A 21,514-nucleotide genomic window follows, 5' to 3' on the forward strand; every position below is an offset into this window, starting at 1 on the left:
CAGTTTTATCTCTCTCTGACCACAGACCCTAAGCAGATTTAAGTTCTTTGTGGCATGTAGGGGAGGAGGCAATCCGAAGATATAAGGATCCCAGGCAGTTCAGGGCCTTGTCAGGTTCTCTTGCAAAGAAAAGCTTCCTGCATTGCAGAATGATGTATGAAGCAAAGAGCTGGGGTTTTTTACACACACACCCTTGTCACTACCTGAAGGAGTACCAGAGCACCTTTCAAACAACTTGCCCTTCTTCTCCCGAACAACAGACACACAGTAAGGTAGGTGTGGCTCAGGGAGCTCTAAGAAAACTGCTCTGCGAGAACATCCTATTTCATCCAGCTGGCTGCGTGTGGAGGAATGGGGAATCAAACCCAGTTCCCAGGTGAGAGTCTATTGCCCTTTAACCACCACACCACGCTGGCTCTCGAAGGGCAACACAGAATGAGATAAAGGGCAACCTGAAATTCCTCTCCGTTTTCAGACTGCCACAGAGTCAGCAGCACTGCAAGGTAGCTAAACCCCCAAATCAGACAGATTTGCACAGCTGAGGCTCAATGACGGAGCATCTGCTTGGCACTCAGGAAGCCCCACGTTCAAACCCTCCTGTTAAAAGGATGTGGCACTTAGTGATGTGAAAAGACCTCGGGGCGGGGGGGGCACTGCTGAGTGCAGCATGCTGACTTGATGGCCCAATGGCCTGTTTCAGTGTCAGGTAGCTTCACGTACTCATACAGAGATACATCATGCACCATCATCACTTAGATTTATAATGGCACTTAAAACTCCTCTGCTTGATCAAGAGCCTAACATTGTTGGGGGGGGGGGATTGAGGTTGGTATTGTTTGTCAATGATTTTTAGGGGGGGGGGGTTGTCAGTTTTATCTTGATAACTGTCATTTACGGTCAGGCATTTATAAATAAGGGGAAGAGGTTCAAAGAAGAACGAATAATGAGCCATGATCAAAGCATTACTTCGTTGAAGAGGGGAAAGGGATTTGAACCCTCCCATCTCCTCGCTTTCTGCCGCTGTCTCCCGAGATGGCAAAACTTACCTCTAAGCTGGCTAAAGGTGGCGATGAATTTGCTCGTCACGGACTTCAGCTCATTATTGGCCAGCGTGATGAGATGGATCCCCTCGGCGACATGCCTCATGACTTTGTAAAGGGCAATGGGGAAGGTCATCAGTTTGCAATCTGCCAAATCTGCAGTAAAACACCAGCAAGAAAAGGGAGAAGGGGGGAAAAGAATATGAGTTTCCCAAGGCAAGATGCATTGTCGTCTAATGTGTCACAGATTTTAATTGTCGCTTCCTGAAGAGTGAACGCCTGCACCCGGAGAGAAAGGTCAGCATCAGTCGCACCGTTATTGTGGCAAAAATCGGTACGTCTTTCAAAAAAACAATGTAAAAACCAAGCGATCACATTTAACTGCAGTGAAATCTGCAAACAAGTCCAAAGAGATTTGATTGGACGAAAGTGTTCTTGCGACTCAAGACTGTATTCTCTCTGAAAGAGCCTCTGCTAGACTGAACATTAATTTGCTAGCTAGCCATGAAAAAAAAGTTCAATAACAGATGTTGAATAATTAATAATTGTTCAGTTTGTCCAGTAGTGTGGAATACTTTTCGGCTTGTCCATTATATTACCAGGCTTTAGCAAGCAGTGGAATCCCTAAATGAAACAGCAGAAGAAGAAGAATTGGTTCTTATATGCTGCTTTTCTCTACCTGAAAGAATCGCAAAGTGGCTTATAATCTCCTTCCCTTTCCTCTCCTTACAACAGACACCCTGTGAGGTGGGTGAGGCTGAGAGAGCCCTGATATCACTGCTCAGTCAGAATAGCTTTATCAGGGCTGTGGCGAGCCCAAGGTCACACAACAGATTGCTTGGATCTGTTACAATCTAGTTTCAGGCCCAGTTGTGGGACTAAAATGGCCTTGGTTGTTCTGGTGGATGACCTGTACCGGGAGCCTGGGCAAATGGAATGTGATCCTGTTAATTCTCCTGGATTTCTTAGTGGCTTTTGATACCACTGAACATGCTATCCTTCTGGACCACCTTTTGAGGCTGGGACTGGGAGGCACTGAACAGTGGTAGCTTTGATCCTACCTCCAAGGATGGTTTCAGAGTGTGGTGCTGTGGGAGAGCTGCTTTCCCTCTTGTCGTCTGGATTACAGGGCTCCACAGGACTCTATCTTGTCCCCAGTGTTTTTCACAATCTACATAAAACTGCAGGGAAGGCTGATCCAGAGACTTGGGCTGAGTTGCCACCAATATGCAGAAGATACTCAGTTCAATCGCACGCTTCCAGCAGGTCCCAGGGAGGCTGGGGAAACAGTGAACTGGTGCCAGGAGGCAGTTTGGGGATGGACTGCTAACAAACTGACTGCTAACAAACTGAAATTTAATCTTGACAAAACAGGTGCTCCTGAAGGGACTGGGTTGACCCAGGAATTGGGATGTCTCCTGTTCTGGACGGGGTTGCACTGTCTCCTAGGTTTGGAGGAGCTGCTAGACTCAGGCCTCCTGCTGGATAAACAGGTGACCACAGTAGCCAGAGAGCCTTCCACCAGTCTGCCTAGTGAGCCAGGTGCTGTGCTTTTTTGGCAAGGAAGATCTTGCCATTGCAGTGTGTGGCCTGGTAACATCTAGATTAGATTACTCTCATGCATTCTACATGGAGCTGCCCTTCAAGACTGCCTGGAAACTACAGCTGGTACAGAATGCACCAACCAGAATGATGATTACAGTGGGTTGTAGGAGCCATATCACTCCAGTCTTCACCCTTCTACACTGACTCCCAATTTATTTCCAGGTCGAATTCAAGATGCTGGGATTGACTTCTAAAGGCCTGTACTGTTTGTGGCCAAGAGACCTTAAGAACTACCTACTTCCAAACCTACCCATCCACTCTGGTCATTTTTGGAGGTCTTGCTTTGAGAGGCCCCTCCACCTGATGCTAAACAGGTGGCAACGTACCTGTTGGGACATTGACATTTTGGAACTCATTCCCCAAGGAGATTGTTTCCCTCTGTCATTATCTTCCACCAGCAGCAGAAGGCTCTTTTGTTTGGTTTGGTGTTCCCCTACTAGCTGTTACCGGCCTTCCTTCCCGGTTGTATTGTTATATGCTTAGATGTATTATTGCATTTGTTTAAATATTTTATATACCATTTATTTTAAATGCCGTTTTAATGTCTCCACTGCTTTAATGATGAAATGTTTTAACGCGTTTAAGATTTCCTACCTTAAGGACCCTGCTTGGGTGGGGAGGCGGCATGTTTCAGAAATGTTTTCAAATAAACTAGTTTAAATATTGTTAATCAGGCCCTGAGGAAAGATTCAGTCAAAGGTCTCCAAGTTCCAACTAAATGACTGCCCTTCACATGAAATAATAACAGCAGCTGCGGGCTGTCAAATCAGAGCTGTCTTACGGTGACCCCTCATGGGAGTTCCAAAGCAAGAGGTTACCAAAGCCGGTTTGCCATCACCTATCTCTGTGTATCCTGGCAAATAGATGGGGAAGAAATGGAGATAGTGACAGATTTTATTTCCTGGGATCCAAGATCACTGCAGATGGGGACTGCAGCAAAGAAATTAAAAGACGCTTGCTCCTGGGGAGGGAAGCTATGGCAAATCTAGACAGCATCCTAAAAAGCAGAAACATCACCCTGCCAACAAAAGTGCGTTTAGTCAAGGCTATGGTCTTCCCAGTTGCAATGTATGGCTGCGAAAGTTGGACCATAAGGAAGGCCGAGCGTCAAAGAATTAAGGCTTTTGAACTCTGGTGCTGGAGAAGACTCTTGCGAGTCCCTTGGACTGCAAGGCAAACAAACCGGTCAGTCCTAGAGGAGATCAGCCCTGACTGCTCCTTAGAAGGCCAGATCCTGAAGATGAAACTCAAATACTTTGGCCACCTCATGAGAAGGAAGGACTCCCTGGAGAAGAGCCTAATGCTGGGAGCGATCGAGGGCAAAAGAAGAAGGGGACGACAGAGAATGAGGTGGCTGGATGGAGTCCCTGAAGCAGTAGGTGCAAACTTAAATGGACTCCGGGGAATGGTAGAGGACAGGAAGGCCTGGAGGATCATTGTCCATGGGGTCGCGATGGGTCGGACACGACTAACAACAACAACAATCTCTGTGTAGCAACCCCAGGCTCCCTTGCCGGCTTCCCATCCAATTACCAACCAGGGCTGACCCGACTTGGCTCCCAAGCTTGAGATCAGACTACTTGGACTGCTGCTTCTCAGAAAGCCTTTGGATAAAGGGGAGGGGGATAATCTGATAGAATAGTTGGGAGAGCACTGACACCCTCCTCAATGCGCCAACCCCAAGCAGCTGCTTTGGCGGCTTCACTGAGGAACTGGCTCTGCAGCCAGGTAACTACAATTCAGACAACACATCCCTCATTGTGAGTGTGACTGGTCACTCACGGCAGGGCAAAGGCAAGCAAAAAAACCCCAACAACACCGCAACATTTTGCATGATGAAATCTTTGCTATGGGATTCTTTTGCCAGGAGTCACTGTGCAAGCATTGGGATGGATTGCCCCCTGCATGACACACATCTGAACCTATTTATTCACAAAGAGGTGGAATCCATTCCCGATCTGTTCTCCCCAGAGCACACAAGTGCATCTGGGCTGCTGGGCTGGAGCCATAGGGGAAAGGTGGGCAGGAGGTCACTCAGGAGTGATCAGTCACTCTGTGCCCCTCCTCCAGAGCTGCTATAATCACATTCTTGTCCTTCCCTTGAAAACTCTTTAACACATTTCCAAACTTTTTCTTCTAAAAAAAAGCATGCCAGCACCTCCCCCCCCCTTCTGTAGAGAGAAGGATGCACTTACACATTTTTGTTCTGGATGAGAAAATGGCTGCACCAGCACCCTTTTTCATCCTTGTCATGTAGAGAAGACTGCATATTTCCCACCTACAAGGCATGTTACAATACAGGGGGGTGGCAGCAGTTTCTTTGGGAAAACAAAAGATGAAAAGTTTGACCACCTGAGCACTGCAGGCCTGCTTGGAAATGCCTTCATTTTGTGATGGGCCCTCCCGTTTGTCATTGTTTTGATCTATGGGAGCACCAAAACTGCTCTCAAGATGCCCCAGAAATTCAGCCTGCCCTCTTCTAAAGATTTGGCCTGACCCAAGAGCACCTGGCCCTCATTTTGGATTCAGTCCTCAGCAAAGGAGAGGAAAGGCTGGCTAGGTAATCATCCTAATGGGAGCCAGTCTGGGGGGAAAAATCTGCTCCAAGTCAATTTGGTTGGTTAATGAGTTTTGTGGTGGGGAGGAGCACACCCAATCCTCTTTTCCCACTTGAAGTTAAATGAGGTTAAATCAACCCCACACTGTCTGGTACAGCTCACCTTTATTTTGGAATTCTCCACTTATGCACCAGAGGCTTGTCCAAAATATAATTTGCATTTCACAAATATACTGGAATTGAACTCTCGGTTGCCAGGCCATATTAATCAAAACAAAGCACAGCGGTCTGTCATGGGGTGTTAAAAAAAAATCCAAATACATCTTTCAACTTAATTCAAAGCAGAAAAATGCTCTGCTTTAGTCTAGGCACAAACAATAGGTGGCTAATCAGGTAATTAAAGTGCCTATTCAGTCACCTGTTCCTGTGGTTTTCAAACATAAGCCTAGGTTACTAATTCCTATGGGTTCTTTCTGCCCACAATTCAAACAATTATCTTTGGCCTGTTCTTGGAGCACTCTACCCTCCCTTCCAGCTTTCACATACAAAATGAAAAATGGATATACACAAACATTGTGAGGCAGCATACTGATACTTTGGAATAATTTGGAAGCAAAGGACAAAAAGGACACATATTCAGATATCCTTGCTTCTTAGCCCTCACTGAAACATTCGCTTCCTTGCTACTTCCTTTACTTAGTTATAGCCAACTTTCCCCCACATTTGGGAACTGAAACAGTTTATAACATCATTCTGCACCCTCCATTTCATTGTCACGAGAACTGTGCTGATAAATAGGATAAGCCAAGAACCAGCGACTGGCCCAAAGTTACCCAACAAGCTTCCATGGCCAAGGGGCAGATTTGGTTGTGGTCTCTCAGTTCCTAGTCTGACATTCAAATCAATGCAAAGACCCAATTTATGAACAGGTGCACAAAAACAAGCTTATTTATTTATTTTCATACTGCCCCTCATGACAAATCGTCTTGGGGCGGTTACACATAAAAGCCAATAAAATACAGCATAAAACCCCATAAAAACACCAGGTACACAAGAACGAAAAATAACATCAAGAGAAATGTGACGGCATTCATTGACCCAATAACTGTTCTAGTCAGATCAGCATGGATGTTCCCCTATTCCTGCCCATCTGGGGCAGATCACACATAAGGGGAGGGATCCACATATGTCATTACTGGTCACTGCTCTGGCCTCAACCAAATGCCTGGCAGAAGGCCCAGAAGACCCCTGAATTAGAATCCACCTTCTCAGCACTTGGCGTAGTAGGCTGTAGCCCATAACAGTAGGCCTTACCATTGTCCAAAGTAGCCCATGGAGGTTTATGACATTTGTTAAGTTTTGACATGCCACTAGAGCAGGGGTGGCCAAACTGTGGCTCTCCAGATGTCCATGGACTACAATTCCCATGAGCGCCTGCATTTTGGCCACAGTTTGGCCACCCCTGCACAACAGTGTTTTGATTTTGCTGTGATGGACTATTACAGCTACGCCTCTGAATGCATCGTCCTTATCATCTGTGCATCTCAGGCAGGGGTCCTCAACTGTTTTGAGCCTGTGGGCAATTCTGGGAAGTCTAACGCCTGACACTGACCACAACTACAAAATGGCTGCCATGGGAGGGAGAAGCAACCACAAAATGGTTGCCACAGGAGGTGAAACCCCACACATACAGAAAGCCCAAAAGCAGGAGAGAAGAGAGACAATTTTTAAGATACACTGGAAAAAGGAAGGAAAGAGAATAAAATCTGCTGCTGAAATGCTATTTTAGCCTGCACAGCTGATCAGTTCTCCAGTAGCCAATCAAAATCCATGCTGGACAAGATCCCCACCTACTTTCTAATTACACTGGGGGGGGGCTGCCATGGTGCCCACAGGAACTACATCGGGGACCCCTGATCTAAGGTTCTAAAAGGTTATTGCTGAAATGAACAGAACTGTCTCCCATACTATTTTTTCCTCAGTTACCTCCATGCTCAACTCAGCTGGAAAATTGGTACTTCAATGACTGCAGTGCCACTCCTTCAGAAACCAAATTACAGTTTAATGAGCCAGAGCACTCCTCCTTGCTTGGCTCATTAATGCATTACCTGGCAAAAAGAGGAGTCACATATGGGACAAGAGCTTTCTCTCCCTATCATCCAACACACTCAAAAAAGAATAGAATGGCAGCTGCTCATGAAAACATGGACATTTGCAGCTTCTTGTCTTCTCTCGTTTAATAAGGACCATCATCAGACTTTGTGAGCACTCTGGTTGGATTCCAAAGTTCAAGTACCTTTCCATTCTCAGGACAAAACGGCAGCTGCTCTGCTTCCTAACCGTGCTAACAAAAGTCGGCAGAAATAGTGGATTAAACCGGGTGCTTATTTTTGCACCATAAATAATTTGCCATACATAAAAGAAGCCACCTCCAATGTATGTTTATGCCTCCGCTGCCTTCATCTCAAAAGCTAGAGAAGTTCTCTTCTTGGCTCCACAATTAGGTCACAATAGAGCACCTTCACCCGTTTCCTAGTGATTATCATTCAAGCTCTCATCCAGATATTTTGGAGGTCAGGTGGGGCAGCGCAGCATCTATCTGCCCTTGATGATTCTCCTGCTAGACAAGCTTGCCTTTGTAACACTCCTTAACCTCTTCGCATTAAAGCGTTGTGTTTTTCCTAAATGGGCTCAAGGTCTTCTCTTAAACACTTCTCTGTTTCCACCAGATTGAAGTCTTGCCTCTCAAACTCCTGGTGAGTGCAATTTTTGCATGAAGGTATGCCATTGAGTATCTAATTAATTGTTCGAAGCCGGCATCAACAGCCTTGAGAAAGAGGGGTGTCAAGACAGGAGCTGAAGGCAAACAATAGCCATCAATATGAAATACATACGGGAAGGGGGGAAATGACTAGCTATAAAGTCCGCAGAATTCCAAGGGCCTTTGTAAACTTCTCGTCTACTGATTAGCTCTTGTACCTGGTCTAGTAGTCAGTTTGAGATTATATCCAGGTAGCACACAGAAGCCTATCCAAATGCCCTAATGGTGCTGCAACCTCCAGAATAAGCCATACAATAAAGGTGTTCAAATGAACTTATATGCCAACCTGCTTGGATCTCTCATTCATTTTGCAAGCCTATCCATCAGACAGAGCTTTGTTGCGTGTATAATTTAAATACAAAAGAATCAACAATGCAACATTAACCTAGGATTGCCTTTGGCACTTTTGCAATAATTATGGAAATTACAAATCGGGGCTTTGAAAACCTACCAATTTAGCAGATTGACATGTCTAAGACCCTGAGATGTATTATTAAGGTTTTGTCTATGTGAATCATACCCCATAAACTGCAAGCCTACTTACCTCCTCCCCAAAGCAGCCTTTTCCAACCTTTTGACCCTGGAAGTAGCACTGAAATATTTTTTCAGCCTTTGAAGTACCAGGAAGTGATGTCAGTTGGCCACACTCCCCTGCCATGCCCCTTGAAAGTGAAAGAAGCCTTGGCCAGCAAAGATTTAAATGGGGTGGGCCTCTCCCCACCATTGGCCACTTGGGGAAGAATGGGTCAACCTGCCCATATAAATATAGAATTAAAAAACAAACATTAAAAGCTTTTTCTTTCCTCTTTGTTTGGAGCTGCAAACAGAAGGCACAAGGTAGGAGGGCTCTCCCCAGCCGCCATTTTGAAAACCCCCATGCTGCAGTACGATTGAGGGGCCTTTGCGGTACCACATGGTACTGTGGTAGGGAAACCCTGCCCTAAAGCATCTGCTGTTGCAACAGAAATATCCTTGTTTGTTTGTTTCTAAACCTTCATTTCATTGTCATCCTATTCTTACTTCTCGTGTATCCTAGTGGCTTTCAGACCAATCTAAATACAGCAAACGAAATGCTTGTACAATTTTTATCCCTGTACTCCAGTTCCCTGGCTTCAGCCCACTCAAAAACTACGCCCTGGGAAGGAAAGGTGTCTGAAGTGAAGCACTTACAGCAGGGGTAGTCAACCTGTGGTCCTCCAGATGTCAATGGACTACAATTCCCATGATCCCCTGCCAGCAAATGCTGGCAGGGGCTCATGGGAATTGTAGTCCATTGACATTTGGAGGACCACAGGTTGACTACCCCTGACTTACAGGGAACGTAATCTGACAGGGCTTAGTCCTCCAAGTCCAATCACTGAATGGAAATGCATCAGGGTCCCTCTTTCCCTGCTGAATCAATTCTGCTGACCAAAGCCACTTGGAGCTACGAGACAACAGGTCCTTGAGTGGCGGCATACAAATATATAAATAATAAAAATATTAATAATGATTATGGTAACTGCCTTTCCACCTCCTCTTTGGGGAAATGATTTTACAGTAATGTCTCTCACCACAGAGTACTATCTTGTTGAACTTGTGGACACTTGCGATTTTGAGAAAGGCATTCCTGGGACATAATTACAAAATGGTGGTGGTTCCAAGCCACACTATGATGGAATTAGCTATTTCTGAATGGGTTCTTCCTGCAGAAATGGAGGCTGGAGATGCCCCTTGGGTTCTTCTGAAGCACTTTCTACTCCAATGAAGTGGAGGAAAGCCAGGGGAGGAGGAGATGCTCTGGGGAAGGAGGAAGTGGTCATCAGGGAATACATTGGACGGGAGCTGCATTGGGGATTCCTGCACTATGGAAGACAAATATCCTAACAATGGCATGTTGAATAATGAGGCAAGCCCTAGGTATGACCTATTCCAGATAGAACACATTCAGCAGAATCTAATTAGAGCACAATCTCATTGTTTCAATCATTTGATTTAGCAACATACATACTTGGTAGACTAGAACATACCAACTTCAGTGTGAAATCAGAATGCATCTCCTACACAACTAATGGTTCTGAATAATTGATTTGAGCCACCTAAAACAGCTGCACAAAACACTGAAACTTACCTGTAGGCAATTTATTAGCCTAGTTCCTACTAATACCTGCTGCTTAAGCTATTTCTGGGGTACTATCTGGAAATGCACATGTCAGTGCTTTAGCTAATTAACATTTTAATCACAACTTTTTTTAAAGTACCATGTGACATGCTCAGCTAGAATCTAAACCGCATCAAATAATTTTCATCATGAACATGAACACAGAGCATGTCTTACTCAGCATCATTCTGCCACTCAAGATGCACTGCAGACATTTCAGGAGAAAGATCAAATGTAACTAACTACTGTTTGGTCATGTTCTCATTTGCTAGTCTATTCTGCTTTATTACTATCATTATTATTACTACTATCATTATTACTACCACTACTGAAGAAGCTTCTTTTCTTACTGAATTCTGTTGTTATTATAATATCATCCAACTCTTCTTTGGTGTAGTGGTTAGGAGTGCGGACTTCTAATCTGGCATGCCGGGTTCGATTCTGCACTCCCCCACATGCAGCCAGCTGGGTGACCTTGGGCTCGCCACGGCACTGATAAAGCTGTTCTGACCAAGCAGTGATATCAGGGCTCTCTCAGCATCACCCACCTCACAGGGTGTCTGTTGTGGGGAGAGGAAAGGGAAGGTCTGTAAGCCGCTTTCAGCCTCCTTTGGGTAGAGAAAAGCAGCATATTAGAACCAACTCTTCTTCTTCTTTTACCAGCCACCCTCAATCGTTTTTTGGCCATGACCCTTCTAGGAGGCCTTCTCAGATTCCAGGGTCCCCTGCAGTAGGCTGGCCACAGGAGGTCTGCAGAAATTCCAGAAGGGATCTGATGCACTCAGTCACAAGCTAGGGAACTGGCCACTTCCACTGTTCCTTCTGCCCTCTCCCAAGCATGGGTGAGTTCTCTCGTTGTCGTTTCTGCACCTGGAAGGGGTGGAGCCTGTACGCCAATTTCCACCTTAAACCACCTCCTGTCTCTCCCCGCACCAGGCCTCCTCGTGCCTGCCTGTTAACACAGGTGGTGATGTCACTTCTGGTGACGTGTCATTTCCGGGGATGTGGCATGGAGGCGTGGCCAGCTAATATCTCTTCTGGTGTTTCTTGAAGCCCGAACAATGATTCCAGGGGCTCCTCAACGGTTGGAAAAGGCTGAAAAAGATCTAAGCTAAGAGTGGACTAACTATACTCGACATACCTGGTCTTTTATATATGCGAGACAGATTTCTAGAACATTCAACCAAGAGAAACATGCCCATTCATTTCTTTTCTTGAGTGCATTAATTCAAGTAAACAAAAAATAACGAGCTGCATGATCACCGACCCCACAACTTGTCCACTTTGGATAATGAGAGTCATCTGAAGCCCTCAAACTGCACCTCCAAAGACAGTCAACAGGCCTCCAGTTCCCTATCTGTATCAACCATGGTGGGAAGGTCCCAGCGGAGCAACAAGACTTTCAGAGGAATCCCAGAGACAGGAGGCAACATCGGGAAGGCCTTGGCCTCTATGCCTTATTGCTGGCCCTCCTGGCTGGCCATTGTGTGAGACAGGACACTGGTCTAGATAGACTATTGGACTGATCCAGTAGGGTTCTTCTTATGTTTTATGGTATGGCTTATGCATTCAGGTAAAATGAGTACCCAGCTTGCTGGGGGGTAAACGGTAATGACTGGGGAAGGCACTGGCAAACCACCCCGTATTGAGTCTGCCATGAAAACACTGGAGGGCGTCACCCCAAGGGTCAGACATGACCTGGTGCTTGCACAGGCGATACCTTTACCTTTTATGAATTCAGTGAATGCCTAAGGAGGTTTAATGTATAGGATGTGCAAGAAAGAAGGACAAGGAACTTCTAATTGGATATGGAACTACTGTTTCATTGTTAAGGCTGAAAATTCAGTGAACAGATTCAAAGTTTTCTCCTTGGTTAGCAGAGAAATTGTGCCCCCTGGTGGATTTATTATCAAAATTACTACAGAATTGCAAATCGTAACCCTGTCAACAGAAATGAATGCTGGCTTAGCAATTAAAAAGGCAGCCTATCAAACACCAAAAATGGCATTTATAAATATCCAATCAATTAATCTGTCATTCATTATTTTTTTAAGGCCGAAAAACATTTTCCACAGGTCTAGGATAGTGGTCCCCAACCCCCAGTCCGGGAACCGGTACCGGTCCGTACATCAGTCAGTACCGGGCCACGGCTCCTCCTCGTCCTCCTCCCTGGCTTTTGCCTCAGGGGCTGCCCTGCCACGCTGCTGCCAGCTCACCTTTGGTGCTCTCCGGCAGCCACTATGGCTGGGGCTCCCCCTCGGCATGCCACTGTGCAGCTGCTGCTGGCAGTGCCCCCCAGCGGGTGGCTGGAAGTCAGGAGCACCGGCAGGAAAGCAAGTGGAGCAGGGGCTCAAGCAGCGATGTCCCTCGGCAAAAGACTACCCCCCCACCAAGCCTCAGTAAAATTGTCAAACGTTGACCGGTCCCCGGTGATAAAAAGGTTGGGGACCACTGGTCTAGGAGAACAAAGTCAAGGAAGCTCTACAAAATGTCCTTGCTTTCTAGGGACATCCAACCTGTGAGCATGGCAAATCAGAAATGAACTAGCAACTTGGGCTTGTTGTTAGGTGGGTTTCCAGTTTATTCCAGGTTTGTTAGGTGGGTTTCTAGTTTATTGTTTTGTTCCACTTGGCAACTTATAATTGTCAAAGGGTATACAAGTTCTTCCAGCTTCCAGTCTGATTATATTTGCTTCCATTCTGATGAAAATTCCCACTGAGGAAAGGGAGCTCCATCGGTCGACTAAAATTTCTCCACCTTCCTACATCTCGAAAATCCCAAATGGTCTCTGAAATGCTACTCCTGGGAGACCAGGGGATCCCTAGACACAACATGAGGAGACAGCAAACGGCATGCTGAGAGGAGGGGAATGCTGTGGGGAGGGAATCAGACCCCCTTCCATCAGCAGAACTGATCTGTGGGATCTAGCCCATTATCTGAAACATTTCCATACCATATATGGGCTATATCAACAGAGGCATCACATCAAAATCACAAGATGTCAGAGTCCCGTTGTATACTGCATTGGCCAGACCACACCTGGAGTGTGCAGTCCTGGAGGCCTAACTTCAAAAAGGATGTGGACAGAATTGAGAGGGTGTTGAGGAGAGCAATGAGGATGATCTGGGGCCAGGGGACCAAAACCTATGAGGAAAGACTGAGAGACTTGGGAATGTTCAGTCTGGAGGAGATTAAGTGGAAACATAATTGCTCTCTCTATTTGAAAGTTTGTCACTTGGAGAGGGGCAGGGAGCAGTTCCTGTTGGCAGCAGGAGATAGTAATGGGTTCAAACTATGTATAGAATGGTACTTGCTAGATATGGGGGGGTGGAGAATTTCAGTCAGAGCAGTTCAGCTGTGGAATCAGCTGCCTAAGGGTGAACTCCCTCTCACTAGCAGTCTTCAAGCAGTGGCTGGACAGATCCTTATCCTGGACGCTTCAGGCTGATCCTACATTGAGCAGGGGGTTGGACTAAATGTCCTCTATGGCCCCTTTCAGCTCTATGATTCTCTCCTATATAACAACCATTAATGGACCCAAATGGAATTGTACACAGTTACACATGCAACAAAAAAATAAAACATTAGCAGTAGGGAATGTGGCGAGGAGAACTTTAACAAAGATTCAGTATCCATTTATTAAATTTATTTTATCTGGTTACAGCTTCTACACCCTGATTCAGAACACAGACAGCCCCTGGTCACAGTTTAGAATCATAAAAACAAACTGGGTGTTGAGGGCTCTACTTCCAATGTCCTCCTAGTTTCTCTGCATAAGCATCACACATCTGTTATAAACATGTGCCTGCTTCCTGGGGAGGAGCACTTGCTGGTTCTACAAAAGGTTCAGGACAACAACTCCAAATGTAGATCTGGCAATATGGCAGCCAGGTATAACTTCTAGATAGGTGGTGTATCAAGACAGATCCAGAAAGGATTCTCTTGATCACAGATGTGTCGTCCAGGGATAAATATGCACAGAGCTTCTATTTCAATCCCAGGTCGATTCAGTCCCTGCCATCTCCACTGAATGCGATTTTGATTTTGTCCAATTTAAATTTTCCCTCTGAAACAAGCATGATTGATCCGGAGTGACCCTACTTTTTCCCTGCAATATCCTAGAGTGACTATAACCCTCAATATTTGAAAAATCAGCATGAGAAAGCATGCAGCTCTCTGCTGATTTCGAACTTGCTGCTGAGCCTCCATGGTAGAGAAGCCCTAATTGGCCAAGGCTTCAGTTCAAAGGCATCCTCATTCCCAGGCTGCAAACTTGCCTTAAAGGGGAAGCCCTAACCTATCTCGGTAGAGATTGGCCTCTTTTTTTTTTCTCCCTCCTCTGCTGTCTCCAATCCTCTCCCCCCCCCCCTTCAAGAATAGAAAGAAAGAGGCTCCTGCTGCGCTTGGCTTCCCCCTCCCCTTCTGAGCTTCCCTAACCGCTTGCAGAACATTTTTCTGTTTCAACGGGGAGGGGGGGATAGAGGAAGACCTGAGTTCAAATTGATCTGGATTCAGCTGGATCCACAACAGAATAAACAAAGTAAGTGCATATTCAGCCCAGGAAAAAGGGGGTGCTCTGCGATCACTCACTCAGTTTCATTTGCACATAAATGGAAACTGAGTCAGATGCATAAAATTCATCAGCCAACATCCGGACACATTACGAAAACGCAAGTGCTCTTACGCTTGCTTAAGAATGGGTGGCAATTTCTACCAATTATTTCTTCCTACTGCAGAACCGCATAAGGAGGTCTGATGACTTCCAGGAATAAAACTTCAAGGGCTTCAGTGGGTGGGTGGGGTGGGGACTGGCAAATGCCACCGCTTCCCTCTTCAGAATGCTTTAGGACACTTGCACATTTTAAATGCTTTGTTCTTCATCAGAAAAGATTCATGCTCAACAACTAACAATGTTAAATCCATGTGATAATGCTCAGCAGAGAACAATTAGGGAAAATGCTTTTATATTACCAATCAAGATAGGAAAGAAAAGAAGAGGAGCTGGTTTTTTATACCCACTTTTCACTACACGAAGGAGTCCCAAAGCACCTTTCTGTTTGTCTCCTCAACAGACAACCCTGTGAGGTAGGTGGAGCTGAGAGAACACTAAGAGAACTGCTCTGCAAGAACAGATCTAAGAGAATTGTGAGTAGCTCAAGATCACCCAACTGGTTGCATGTGGGGAATCAACCTCAGTTCTCCCAATTAGAGTCCACTGCTCTTAAACTACCATATCATGCTGGCTCTCAAGAGGAGGGTATATTGGTTGTGGAGTTGAATGGGGATTAATTGGTGGGGTAATCATTGCTGTTTTGTACCTTTTGTACTTTATTGTTTTTATTGTGTATTATTGGAAGCCTGGTGTTTTAAACTTGTAATCTGCCGTGAGCCAGCTTGGCTGAGGGTGGCAGGAAATAAATTGGGGGAAAATTTTAAAAGGTGCAACTCTGTTTAGGATTGCATAGTCACAGAGTAAACTACTGCATAGAAGTCGTTTTAGGCAATGCATATAGGTCAGCTTGCAGAGACCATTAATCTTCTCTACCAGGCTTTTTCACCACTTTGACTGTGAAGGAGTCCCTGAAATATATTGCAGGCTTCAAGGAACCCTGGAACCAGGCTGGAAGTGATGTCAGCCTACCTGCCATGCTGAGGAAGACTGAAGGAGGGAGAGAAAGGAGGTGGTTTGAGGCAGGAGTAGATGTCCAGGATCCTCCCCCATTCTCAGACACAGCAGCGACATGAGAACGCCACCCCCAGGTGAATGGAAGTGGACAGTTCCCTACCTTCAGGGCACATCCAGGAATAGCTTGTGACCAAATCCATTAAGGCAAGATACAGGTGAAAAGCCAGGAAGTCCCCCTGGGAGTTCTCACAGAGCCCTAGTTAGGGATCCCTGTGCTATGCAAAGCTCACAGCTTGGTTGCTGTTGTTATTATCTTTATCCTTGATCTGGGCTCAAAGCTGCACGTTCAATATGACCCAGGATCAGTCCCCAACATTTCCAGCTGAAGATAAATATAGACTGGGCAGCAAAACTAAAATGACTTTTGCAGGAGACCTTGGCCTGTCATGAATAGCCTGTAGCACAGGCTTTCTCAACCAGGGTATCTTGAAACCTGGGATTTCTCAACAGCCCTAGAAGGGTTTCCCAAATGGGTGGGAGTTAATCTTTTTATATGTTTTTAAAATTTGTTAAACATTTATCAGGTGATATGACCATATATGTTCATATTAAACCCCCCCCCCACTTCCCAAAATGGCCAATGATGGTTACGGAGGGGGTGGGAAGGGGAGGAGTCCCTTGTGGGCATAGGCCCAGCTATGCCTCCCAACCATATCCTGCACCATGGCGCCACTTCTGGGGTTTCTCAAAGCCTGAAGAATGTTTCAGGGGTTTCTCAATAATAAAAGCTGAGAAAGGCTGCTGTGACGGATGGACTTCACATCCATAAAAAGCTCTCCTTGCAGCAAAGCCCAACGGATTGACTTACCGAGAGAGTCTGCTCTGTTTTCAACAGTTTCGTTCACTTTCCTGGCTACCCTGGCAACGGCTTCTCCCATCTTTTTTTCCATGCAGGGCCAATGCCTTATCCGACCACAAAAATATTCTTCTTATGATGCTGCAGCAGAAGAAATTCTAAGTAAACAATAGGTACCATCACACTAGTAGTTCATAAAACAAAACAGAAAAGTGGCAAGCCTATTCTGTCAAAGCTCAGAAGATAAGCAGAGTTGTCTCTTGCTAGCACCTGGAAATCTCCCATGACCTCTAGGTCCTGTCTCTCATGGAACCACTCCCGTTCTAGTCTGACACACTAATCCAACCTTTTCAACCTTTTGACCAGGGGTAGTCAAACTGTGGCACTCCAGATGTCCATGGACTACAATTCCCATCAGCCCCTGCCAGCATTCGCTGAGCAGGGGCTCATGGGAATTGTAGTCCATGGATCTGGAGGGCCGCAGTTTGACTACCCCTGCTTTTGACCATGGTGGTACCGCTGAAATATTTGTCAGGTTTCGAGGTACCAGGAAGTGATGTCAGCTGGCCACACCTCCCTGTCCTGCCCCCCAAAAGTGAGAGAAGCCTCAGCCAGCAAAGTTTTAAATGTCTGGGCACCCTCCCTTCCCACCCCCTTAAAGCCCATCATTGGCCACTTTAGGAGGGGGTATGTCAACCTGCCTAAATATGGGTAGATTAAAAAAAATTAACCCCCTTTTTCCTTCCTCTTTACCGTAAACTGGAAACGGGGGGGAGGGAGCTCCCCACAGCCTCCATTTTGAAAACCGCCCCATCGAGATACCATTGAGGGGTCTTTGTACTATTCTACAATGGCTCTGAAGAAAAGGCTAGCAAATTCTAACAGCAAAGATTCTAACCCTACCTACAGTTGCAATTATTTTCCCCTCCATTCATTATGAAGGGCCAGACTGTATATGTACAATTAAGCCCCTTGTAAGCACCCAGATGGCTTATAACAGGGGTAGTCAAACTGCGGCCCTCCAGATGTCCATGAACTACAATTCCCATCTGGAGGGCCACAGTTTGACTACCCCTGGCTTATAATGTGGGAAGCTCCACAGGGGAAGAAGAGTTGGTTTTTATACCCCTCTTTTCACTATCCAAGAGTCTCAAAATGGCTTAAAATAGGTGACTTATGCTGGTTTTATGGGGGTAGGGATTTTATATGCTCTGTAACCTGCCTCGAGTCTATGGACTAACAAACGATTAACAAACAAATAATAGTAACGGCTTGCTGAGATATCTAAATGGAGAAATACTCACCTGTCCTATTGCATATAGTGGAAAGAACATTCCAATGGAAAAAAAATCTTACTTCTAGACTCAGGCTGTTTTTAAAGAGCCACTTGGAATTGTGGCTGAGAATTTTCTTTCAACTTCCTTTAGCACACATATGAATTTCCCTCTAAGACTCAGCCAACCTGGACCCACTGATCCATGCTGCAGTACTTTGGGACTTGAGGTCTCTAATAGGCTGTGTGTGAAACAGCCATGAAAGACCACCTCAGACCAACTGGTCCAAAATGCAGCACACTGGTTGTTATCTAATGTAAGGTGCTTTTCTCACCTAAGGCCCATTCAAGGCTCACTGCATCGGTTCCCTATTTATTTCCAAACTAAGGTCAAGAGGCCAGTTTTCCCCTCTGTGACATGGGATCCACAACCAAAAGACCATATTTTCTTGTACAAAACTGCATAGGAACCCCAATCTGTGCCTCCACTCCTTTCCCTCCTACACTGTGGAAATCTACTGCTGCCTTAATTTGGGATCCTACTGTAGTGGATCCCAAATTATGGAACATCCTTCTAGGAAACATCAGGAAGACCCTTACTTAGTCTTAATTAGAAATCTTTGCATAGCAGAACAGTTTAGAATGGCATATGAAGCCAGCTAGAGGAGTTGGTTACAAATTGTCTCGGTTTTCTTTGGCTCCGTTACTTATTTCCTTGGGGTTGTATGAATGTGTTTTTGCAGTATCGTATTTTTGTAGTATCCTCTTGAATCCTTCCTTCAGAACTGCTGGCTAAGTTTCCCCCCCCCCCCAATAGCTAAAACTAGGTAGGCCTTCCTAATTTAACAGTGGGTTGACAGAACATTATGGAGATTGGGGGAAAACCATAGCAAGCAGCAGGATATGGAATGTAAACACCATTAACTGTCACAGTGATTCGACATATACACATTGCAAGCAGTCTCCAGAAATATTTGCTAACACTTCTGACAAATTCTGCCCAAGGACGACAGACAGCCGGCTTACTTCATGCTTACTGCCCACCAAGTTGATTTCATTTGACACTTCAATCAAGACTTCCTTCAAGTATGCCAAACTCTTGAGCTGCTTCAAGTTTCTTTTTTAAGGGCTTTATCTAACCACCAGGCAACCATTTCTTGCTGTGGACAGAGTGGTAAAGTGAAAATGCTGGACCAATTACAAAAATGAAATTAAAAACAACAGCAACAGCACACAGATCTGCTGAGCTGAGGTAGCTTGCCAGACAAGTAACACTAAACCTGCCTCAAACTGGGCTGTGTGGCCTACAAACCTCCAAACCACCAAGCTCCACCAATCATATGCATGCACAACCCAAAAGGTCAGGATTCTGCAAGCAGGAAACTGCATTCAACCAAATCTTGCACATCTGGTCTAAACACATATCCTGCGCTGAGTAGTCTTGCTGTTGTTCAGTGGCATTTCATTCCAGAGAAACACATTTAGGACTGTGATCTAAAATCACTCCGTCGTATGCCAAACCCTTGAGCTGCAGCATTATGTTCCTGTGATATAACTACTTTGGAATCAAACCCTTTTTTCTTCCACAGAGAGATCGGCCACCCTTTCCTTGCAGCAGTCACGGTTCTGTTTATCTCATCCTTTCTTAACAACCAAGCAAGCAACACAGTCCACTCGGGCAAAGGTGTCAACTTTGTGGATGTTCTTCACAAAATTGCCCTTTGGTTGCATTTTTTTTGGGGGGGGCGAATTCTTCTTCATAGTATACAGCAGGGGTAGTCAACCTGTGGTCCTCCAGATGTCCATGGACTACGATTCCCATGAGCCCCTGCCAGCAAATGCTGGCAGGGGCTCATGAGAATTGTAGTCCATGGACATCTGGAGGACCACAGGTTGACTACCCCTGGTATACAGGACAAATCGCTTACCAGAGGTCACTGAGTAAAATGAACCTGCCTTTTCATTTAGCAGAAGCATCACTTGGAAAGCAGCAGCCACATGTGAGGAACTAGATAAAGGTGATGAGTGGCAGGTCTGGCTCACCTACACAGGAAGAGGAGGTGGAACAACAGGCCACAGGACTGCAGTCGGGGATTCCACCTTTGAATTCTCCTTTGCACACAAAGCCTCCGCACAAACAGAAAACAAGTCTAGCAAGGGGGGGGGGGCTGCAAAGAGAGGATGCAGAACTCTTGTTTGCAGGTGGTTTTTAAAACAGAGCTCCAACCTTCCAACGATGGGTTTTTAACTTGCCAAAACGTGGTCCTTCCCTGTAGTATGATACGATGCACCACCTTGCATTTGAAAAATCAGACCATGAACCACCAGCGTAGCCTTCACTCAAGCCTAAACCCAGGAAGTAGCACAGCTCTCTCAAAAAGCAGCAAAACGCTACAACATTGCACTTGTTCATTTTAGTGTGTTTTTACCCCTCCCTTCCTCCAATGAATTCATTGCTCCTCCAAGCAACAAGGCGTGTGTGCATGCATCGTTTCCCCCCGCCTCTTATTATATCCACACAACGACCCCGTGAGGTAGGTTTGGCGGGGGATATAAAACCAGGTCTTAGCCCAAGACGCCGACCGCTAAACCATGCTGTTTCTTGGGAGGAAAAAAATAATCCCTTTTTAAACGTCATCTAACAAAAATAATCTACCTCCTCCCCCCCCCCCGTCGACCTGCGGACTGACAGCCCATAGAGACAGAACGCGAGCTACCCACCCATCGCGACGCCTACTTCCGGTTCCCTATCGAACCGCGACTCCCCCTCTCCTCTCCAGGCTAAGGGGAACTTTTCACCACCGAGATGCCAAGCCCTAGAGCGACGCTGCTCTACACCACCTTCCCGTCCCGGAAGTTCAGGCTGCCCGCCGGCCGTCCTACTCCCTACTCTTGCTATGGGCCGGGCAGCGGCGGCGACCTCGGGCGACCCATTCCGGCTGCGCCCGCTTGCCGGTGTCAGCCGTCGCCCGAGGGGACGGCTTCGCCTCTTGCGCCGTTAGCCCGAGAAGGGGTAGCCCCGCCTTACCGAGAGGCTCAGGCCGGGTCGCCTTCGCCTAATGCCGCTTTGCAAGCTTGCAAATGCAACGCCCGCCCCTCGCCATGGTGAGGAGCGGCGACAGCTGCCCTCGGCCGCTAACCCGATTGGGGGGCGGGGGATGGGATGGAGGAAAGCCAGCCGGAGCCAGGTGGTCGGCGCGGGAGCCAATCGACGCCAGCCCAGGGCTGCATGCAGTCTGGATGGGACCCCCCCCCCTTAAAAAGCGCCCTCTGACGCAAGAGGGGGGGGGTCTTTGTTTCCACATGCTGCAGAATAAGGCGGGGAAAGAAAAGGGGATTTTTAATTTTTAATACCCGCCATCAGGGAGAAAGGTTGCAGCCTCAACTTTCACACGCTGCCTCAGGTTTCCCCTTGGGTGGAAGGACTGAGCTACAGGAGCATTAAACTTTCTGGCCTGCTTGGGATTCGTCATGTAAAGCGACAGCTCTTCCTTGCTGACTCAAGTGGTGCATTCTGCCCGACTACCGGGAACAAAGGGAAAGCAAAACAAATCTGCCCCTTGAGCCAGGAGAAGGGGGGAGATAATATGAGGGCT

General features: G+C 46.4%; 1 protein-coding gene across 7 annotated transcripts in view; it reads right to left on the bottom strand.

The window, feature by feature from the left end:
- Nucleotides 1–21,125, bottom strand: part of LRRC20 (leucine rich repeat containing 20) — a 109,967-nt gene extending 88,842 nt beyond the window's left edge. The window contains exons 1-4 of one of the 7 annotated variants that reach the window (XM_077350481.1): nt 20,947–21,107; nt 18,945–19,078; nt 16,658–16,786; nt 1,047–1,196 (exon numbers count right to left, since the gene is read on the bottom strand). In XM_077350481.1, the coding sequence (XP_077206596.1) occupies nt 1,047–1,196; nt 16,658–16,739 (232 nt within the window). In that variant the 5' untranslated portion in view covers nt 16,740–16,786; nt 18,945–19,078; nt 20,947–21,107. Of the gene's footprint in view, nt 1–1,046; nt 1,197–16,657; nt 16,787–18,944; nt 19,079–19,961; nt 20,558–20,639; nt 20,748–20,946 lie in introns of those variants that run through there. The other 6 variants (XM_077350485.1, XM_077350479.1, XM_077350480.1 and 3 more) reach the window with 6 other exon arrangements.
- Between the last annotated feature and the right edge of the window lie 389 nt (nt 21,126–21,514).

This window comes from Paroedura picta, chromosome 8, assembly GCF_049243985.1.
Source record: "Paroedura picta isolate Pp20150507F chromosome 8, Ppicta_v3.0, whole genome shotgun sequence".
Taxonomy (NCBI): domain Eukaryota; kingdom Metazoa; phylum Chordata; class Lepidosauria; order Squamata; family Gekkonidae; genus Paroedura; species Paroedura picta.